The sequence below is a fragment of the Dreissena polymorpha genome, chromosome 2 (assembly GCF_020536995.1).
Source record: "Dreissena polymorpha isolate Duluth1 chromosome 2, UMN_Dpol_1.0, whole genome shotgun sequence".
Classification (NCBI taxonomy): Eukaryota; Metazoa; Mollusca; class Bivalvia; order Myida; family Dreissenidae; genus Dreissena; species Dreissena polymorpha.
Window position 1 is genome coordinate 6,674,148 of NC_068356.1, and position 7,960 is coordinate 6,682,107.

Genomic DNA, 7,960 nt, shown 5'->3' on the forward strand with positions numbered 1-7,960 from the left:
ATTATACGGATGGCGAAAAATTATGTCATATGACTAGATTTCATACTTTTGAAGCTAAGTTTTCTCGACTTTATTTCTTATGAAAAATCATTCAGTGGTAAAGTAAAAAGTAGTCCGTGCACGCGACAGGTATATCCCACAAGGTTGAATACAGGCTAGTATATTCCATAAGGTGTTATACCGTCAATGTCGCGTTGAAAATGGGATAAAATATACACTGTTGTCATTATCAAAATTTTGTTATGAATCATAGTGTCTTGTATTACACACCGGTTGACGTAAACACCATTCAACAGACACATCTTTATGCCGCCCTTCGAAGAAAAGCGGGTATATTGTTTTGCACATGTCGGTCGGTCCGTCCGTCCGGATTCAGGATAATACCTCAAGAACACTTAGGCCTGGGATCATGAAACTTCATAGGAACATTGACCATGACTGGCAGATGACCCTATTGATGTTAAGGTCACTAAGTCAAAGGTCAAGGTCACAGTGACTCGAAACAGGTAACATGGTTTCCGGATGATAACTCAATAACGCTTAGGCCAAGGTTTATGAAACATTTAGGAACATTAATCATGACTGGCAGATGGCGCCTATTGATTTTCAGGTCACTAGGTCAAACGTTAAGGTCACAGTGACTTGAAACAGTAAAATGGTTTCCGGATGATAACTCAAGTACGCTTAGGCATAGGATCATGAAACTTCATAGGCACATTGATCATGACTGGCAGATGGCCCCTATTGATTTTCAGGTCCCTAGGTCAAAGGTCAAGGTCACAGTGACTCAAAACAGGTAAATGGTTTCCGGATGATAATTCAAGAATGCTTAGGCCTAGGATCATGAAACTTCATTCACACAATGGCTGCCACTACAACTGACAGCCCATTTGGGGGGCATGCGTGTTTTACAAACAGCCCTTGTTAATGTAGCGACATCTAAATAGAAATTAGTAACTAAATTAAAATCTTCATGTATATGGAATAAATAATTTTTCGCCTAAGCACCGTATGTGTTTCGTCACGACTTGCATTTATCAGCGGGTCATAAAAATGTGACAAACCAATAATACTTGTTTCATTATGTCATATGGTAAACATCGCATAGAAGTAGGATTAGCAGAAATAGTAATAGTAGTACTCGATGTTCAACATTCGGATGTTACGGCAGATCTGGTAGTGGCAAATTACGAAATGTCTAAACTTAAGTTACAATCAAATGACGACGCAATATTTAAATATATTTATTTACATACAAGTGTTTGTTAAATAAACAGTATATATTTTCCAATCTAAAACCAAATTATAAATTCCAAATAAATCAACCTAAAGCACCTTGAAAAAATGAAACATTTCATCAAATCTACATTAGACACTTTATGGCAGGTTTTCAGTGCTTGCAGTATTATTGGAGTGTTAGCTGTTTTTGCGGATGGTGGCGAGGATCCAGGGCCGGAAGGAGGACACGCGCGTGTAGACGTTCGGCTTGTTGGCCTGGCGACATCCGTTGTAGCCCCAGGAAGTGGCCCCTGCCAACTCCCAAGAGGTCTCGCCCTTTCGGACACACGACAGGGGGCCACCGGAATCACCCTGTAACAACATTAAATGTGCAATATATTTTGGGAAATATTTCGTTGTCAACATATCGTAGCAGTTTAAATGTTTGCTGCTTTAGTGTGATGCATGAGCGCACATTGCCCACGCCCACGTCTCCGAGGCCGACATAGATCGGGAAGTTACATGATATGAAAAGCGTCTAAACGCATGCCGTTTACGTAAGTCGCTAATATTGTACGTACGTTGCACGCGCCAATATCCCCGAGGCCGACGCAGATCTGGGACTCGAGAATGTAGTCGCCCCACATCTTACGACAGACGTCATTGGCGGTGATGTTAACACGCAGTTCGTTCAGCTTCGTTTCATCTCCAGTGTCTGCATTGGGATAAAACTTGTACAATGACACTTGACTGTCTTACGGCGAATGACAAACTGTGTACAACAGGTTCATATCAGTTACAGTGATTTCACACGCGCGCACACTTTATGTATTGAAAGTCTTTTTAAACGATTTTATCACTAGAACGAAAACGCAAGCTTTCGAACGCATACAAGACGGATATTTACGGTAAGTACATATCATAGTCTTTCTGTACTCTCTTATTTGGGAAGTATTGCTATTCACATATCCTAAGGTTCGAAACAAGCGAAATTTATCATTAACAACTTAAAAAAGCATCGCATATATAGCATCTGGCACGAGTTGTCATATCATACCATATTTTATTAAACGAGTTCAGGAATTTTATTAGCAAGCGAGCCTTTGGCGAGCTTACTAACGAATTTCCTGGACGAGTTTAATAAAATTTGGTATGAAATGACGAGTGTCAGATCTTTTTTATTACATGCTTTTAAAAGAGCAAATTAAATAAATTTACGCAAACATAATGATAAATCTCAAATGTTGTTTACATTTCCTGACGTCATTTGACGTTGCGACGCCACTATAGCAAAATGACAAAATGCGATTGGTCAATAGAACGAAAACTAAGCCAATGAAAACGCTTCAAAAGTATATTACATATAAAGGTTATATTACATGGGGAAACACGGTATGGCATGTGATTAATACTATTTCATTGCCAAAATCAATGTATCTGCAAAACAGGTTCACTATTAACCGTAATTTTGCATTTGCAGTAATTGAATGACTAGCTTTTAATCCTAACTGTCATCAGAACCTACCTTTCGTATCACCCCAACCGGAGATCCAACACTCATCACCACGGGACGTGTTGTACTCCCTGCCAATTTGCGGTACGCAGGCCGGAAACACGTGGTGACCAAGGATCGCCGGCGCCGACAGCTTCAGCAAAGCGATATCGTGGGGTATGGCGACGCCCTTATTGTACTCCGGGTGCTGAGATTTAAGTCAAAAGTTAAGAATAATATGTATAGAACATTTTTGTCAACTGCACCCACGTGGATCTGTACGACTCTGTACTATACTGAAATATACTGTAATATATAAATAATGGATACAACTCGACCTCTGCAGTCCGGAGATGGGTTCGTCACTTTAAATTCAGTTTTTAAATTGCATTAAAATACAAATAAAGAAAATATATTTATTGATTTCTATTAATAATTCATGAAACAGTTTATAATAATCGGTTTCTTATACGCACATTCTGCGACAATCTTTACTACATGTAATACGTTGAGTATTTTTACAATTTACCAGTCAGTCAATTTTCAACTTTACAAGGGTTAGCTACTTGCTATGGACAATAAAACTATCGTATATCGAATAGTAGTTAAGAAGGAAATTACTCAAATGCGTTTAATGAAAAATAACCAATTATGTTTTATCCCCCGCCCCTCGTTTTAATGCAAATGGTGTCTGTTGTTCTGTATTTTGTTTTGCGCGTCTTATTAACGGCAGTGCACAAAAGAACAAAAAGCCAAATATGAGCAATAATATCGCTTGTTATGAAATGACGTTTGGCACCGACATTTATTGACAAGACGGCTGTCGAAGTAAAAATAAAGTATATCTTTTGCAAGTTTTGCTTACATTGTATTTGGCAAACGTTTGGAACAATTTTGGAATATAATAAGTCATAAATAGTTTTTACCAAAAACATTATAAATCCAATAGCATATTTTGGTTCGTTTGTAAAACACGTTATATTCCATTTCCCTACAGTATTATGGTGAAGCCGAGGTTACGATCCGGAAAGAACATATGTTAATTTGTTGTTGACCGACACACTAAACGTCATTTTTGCCAAACAGAGAACTGCTAGAACTGTTGTTTAGTTTTGTTAAAAATCTACAGGGCCCTCACACTACTTTGGGGGAAGGGGTCCGCAGACCTTAGGAGGGGGAATTTTCGCGGCGTTTCCCTTTTTGGGGGATTTTTTTACTTACTCTCTCATTATTTCATTTGTACACGTTTGCACTATATTCATTGCATTTTTCATAACTTAGTATGTTTGAAAAGATTTAATTGAAATAGAATTGAGGTATAATAATCATGAGACACATCTTTCTATTAAAAAAAAAAAAAAATAATTTTTTTTTTTTTTTTTGGGGGGGGGGGGAATTTTCCCCCCAAAAGGGGAAAAAAGTATACTTTTCAGGTGGGGGACTGCCACCGAAATTCGGCGGCAGATTTGATAGATTGAGGGCTCTGATCTATTTTTAACTTTGATGATCATCTATGTAGCAAACAGAGTGATTTGAATAAATTTAAAAAACAATCATCCAAGAATCATTCATGTGATGTTTTTATAAACGGTTTAGGAGGAGATTGCTCTCAACGGAAAGTTTACGTACGACGCCCGACACGACTTACGTCGGGCAATGGCGGTTTCTGAATCCCACAATGTGATTTGCACTGGCGCGAGCTAAAAGTAAGCGTGTCATTTGTTGGGAGTCCATATACTGAGTACAGTATAATATGTATTAATTCTTTTCCTTTACGAATAGACTCAATGCTTTCTATTGATCTAGTAGTGATCGGCTATTCGAATACACTACATGTCCTATTGCATCACCCGTTTCGCGAATACGCCCCACCCGATACAAGCGTACACCTACCGAAAATACAGAGGCCTTGAACACTTGCTCGCGACCGGGGTCAGTTATCTCTCGGTTGTGTTCCCCAAGCACTACCCTCGCCACTGAGGTCACCCTAAAATGTGTAAGAAACTGCGAATTTGCTGAAACTAGCATGTTGCAGACAAAATCAAAGGCAGAAAAAATAATAGGAAAACACAAAATTATTGATGATATTTGAAGTACGACGCTCTTTATATTTTTATTAGAGCAATTGTTGCAGAAAGTGTGAAATTTAAAGATAAAAAAAAACATTAATCAACTTAAACCTTAACAACTCAATCATAATATATCTGAAGATATTTCGGAATGTTTTTGGTGTGACATCAGTTTAAAAGCTATTTATTGCAAGCGTCATCAATTCTCACCCTTCAACACAGTGTGCTGCGGTTAAAACCCACTGTGCCGCTATTAAGGATCCTCCGCAAAAGTGAAATTTATCCGACTTCTGGAGGGATGCCTGCCATGGCCACGTGTGTGGCTTTGCTTCCGTCCCTCCCACAATGCGGCTCTGACCTCCCTGAAGGACCGGAAGTAGGCCACTTCTAGTTAAGTAGGGGTCTCCGCACTCGTACGGAACTGTAGTTTACATAAAATATATATAAACAAGCAAATTGCAATGATAATGATACCATGGAATAATTATATAATACATGACACTTGGAGCATTTTTGTATATAATCAAACTACGATGGCGTTAGACAGTAAGAATTGAACAGGAAGACGTTAGTCAGTAATAATTAAACAGGATGGCGTTAGACAGTAATAATTTAACAGGATGTCGTTGGTCAGTAATAATTAAACAGGATGGCGTTAGACAGTGAGAATTAAACAACGATGGCGTTAGACAGTAAGAATTAAACAACGATGGCGTTAGACAGTAAGAATTAAACAGGATGGCGCTAGTCAGTAATAATTAAACAGGATGGCGTTAGACAGTAAGAATTAAACAACGATGGCGTTATACAGTAAGAATTAAACAATGATGGCGTTAGACAGTAAGAATTAAACAGTATGGCTATAGTCAGTAATAATTATTAAACATGATGGCGTTAGACAGTAAGAATTAAGTAACGATGGCGTTAGACAGTAAGAATTAAACAACGATGGAGTTAGTCAGTATGACTTTAGTCAGTAATAATTATTAAACATGATGGCGTTAGACAGTAAGAATTAAGTAACGATGGCGTTAGACAGTAAGAATTAAACAACGATGGAGTTAGTCAGTCATAATTAAACAGGATGGCGCTAGTCAGTAAGATTTAAACAGGATTGAGTTAATCAGTAAGAATTAAATCACGATTGTGTATGTCATTAAGAATTAAATCACGGTGGAGTTAGTCAGTAAAAATTAAATCTCGATGGAGTTAGTAAGTAAGAATTAAATCACGATGGCGTTAGTTCAATGTGTCACAGAGAGACGAAACATAACGAAAAATAGATGTTTGAAAACATTGTCATGAGCCGGACATCTTTCTGCTTTTTTGTTGGAAAGTTTAACAAATATTAATTTAGCCTTTGCTTATAGGGAAATCTGCGGCTATCAAGCTTGAATCTTAAAATTTTAAATAAGGTCATAATCAAGTTACAAAAAATACGAAGAGATATTTTGTGTTTCTAAAAACAACAACAATATTCTTCTGTATTTAAATAAGCTGATTTTTTGTATTAATAACAATAAACATTCGTCTATGACTCTGTAACAGACTTGTATCGGTAAGATAAAAATAATGCATACGCTGTGTACAATTTTTAGCAATTATTTATGTTATGGTTCCAGTAATACATTCCAGCTTTGTTTGGACTATCATCTGTGCGGTGTGATAAAAGTGCTCAGCTTCCTATTGGCTTCACATCTACACATGTACATACGAACGTTGGGTAGGCAGCAAGAGGTCCCGGTAGTAGCGCACTCGAAACTCGCGTCCACCTCGCCGTCACAGTGTCCACTGACGCAAGTGCCTCCGTTACCATCACAGCTGAGATCTACACATAACCAGAACGACTGCTAGAATCAAAACCATCCTCGACATATCGCTACATGTTACTAACAATAAAAGCTTACGTGAAACGATATAATTGATGATAGTGATGATGACGAATAAACTGACATTACATTCGCCATCACCCATAATAATAATGATGTAAGAAAAAAAATGAATACAACAATTCAGAACAAAACATGGTAATTCTACCTGGTTCTGGTGTCGTCGGTATACCCGTTGTCCCCCATCCACCTCCACCTGGCCCTACAGGCCATCCGCCATCGCCAACAGGTCCAGTGAGCCAACTTCCTGTTCCCCAACCACCACCGCCACCGCCGCCGCCGCTCGAACCGGTCGTTCCCCAGCCACCACCTCCTCCACCGGAACCAGTTGTTCCCCAGCCGCCGCCACCACCCCCGGAACCTGTTGTTCCGCCGATACCTCCACCAGGCCAGCCTCCACCGCCACCTGATCCCGTTGTTCCCCAACCACCTCCACCACCTCCGGAGCCAGTTGTTCCCCAACCACCTCCACCACCACCGTTTCCTCCACCACCAGGCCAACCTCCGCCGCCGCCTGATCCAGTTGTACCCCAACCGCCACTACCGGCGCCGGAGCCTGTTGTACCGATACCACCGGGCAAACCTCCGCCACCTCCACCAGGAAAACCTCCACCGCCACCGGATCCCGTTGTTCCCCAACCGCCACCACCACCGCCAGACCCTGTTGTTCCAATGGGAAAACCTCCGCCACCTCCACCCGGGAAACCTCCGCCGCCACCAGAGCCTGTTGTTCCAACGGGAAAACCTCCGCCGCCAACAGATCCTGTTGGCACCCACCAGCCACCGCCTCCACCTAAACTACCACCACTACCACCACCAACTGGTGGGCCCCCTGAAACAAGATAATAAAAGCTAACGTTTGTGATCGCATGTAAATACGGTTTTCAATAATTACCCTTTCATGTTGAATGCGGCATAAAGATACTTAAATTTTACGCATTTTGCATCTAAATTAAGAATATGAAAAGCTGTACACCACGCGGTGGTCATGCCAAAACAGGCAAGACCGATCAAAACTGGTGATAACATGTGTCTGTCCACGACAATATTGCAAACCGTTTCGCGAACCAATTTCTTATATTCATATCCAAAAAGCAATAAACAACCGAACGTCATGATCTAGTAACTACTTAAGAAAACAAGTGAAAATTATGAGCCACTCAGAGAATTTAAGACAATCGTTAAATGAATTCGCACCGAACAGAGGCTTTTAATAGCTGTGTTTATTACCTGCATAGAGCCAGTTGTCCAAAACTTGATCAGTCAATAAATAAATAAATACAATGATACGT

At 40.0% G+C, this 7,960-nt stretch overlaps 1 protein-coding gene across 2 annotated transcripts; it reads right to left on the reverse strand.

Annotated features, from left to right (window-relative positions):
- Window positions 1-1,231: 1,231 nt before the first annotated feature.
- On the reverse strand, window positions 1,232-7,712 carry LOC127865735 (uncharacterized PE-PGRS family protein PE_PGRS10-like). Of its 2 annotated transcripts, XM_052405670.1 has the most exons (9): window positions 7,643-7,712; window positions 7,414-7,500; window positions 6,817-7,374; window positions 6,494-6,607; window positions 4,990-5,200; window positions 4,604-4,697; window positions 2,744-2,918; window positions 1,800-1,933; window positions 1,232-1,590 (listed from the first exon to the last, which is right to left on the reverse strand). In XM_052405670.1, exons 1-9 carry the CDS (start codon window positions 7,695-7,697, stop codon window positions 1,417-1,419), a joined length of 1,602 nt encoding a protein of 533 aa, XP_052261630.1. In that variant the 5' UTR covers window positions 7,698-7,712; the 3' UTR covers window positions 1,232-1,416. The 2 variants fall into 2 exon arrangements, with proteins under 2 accessions (XP_052261630.1, XP_052261629.1); XM_052405669.1 differs by having other exon boundaries at window positions 6,817-7,500.
- Window positions 7,713-7,960: the final 248 nt, after the last annotated feature.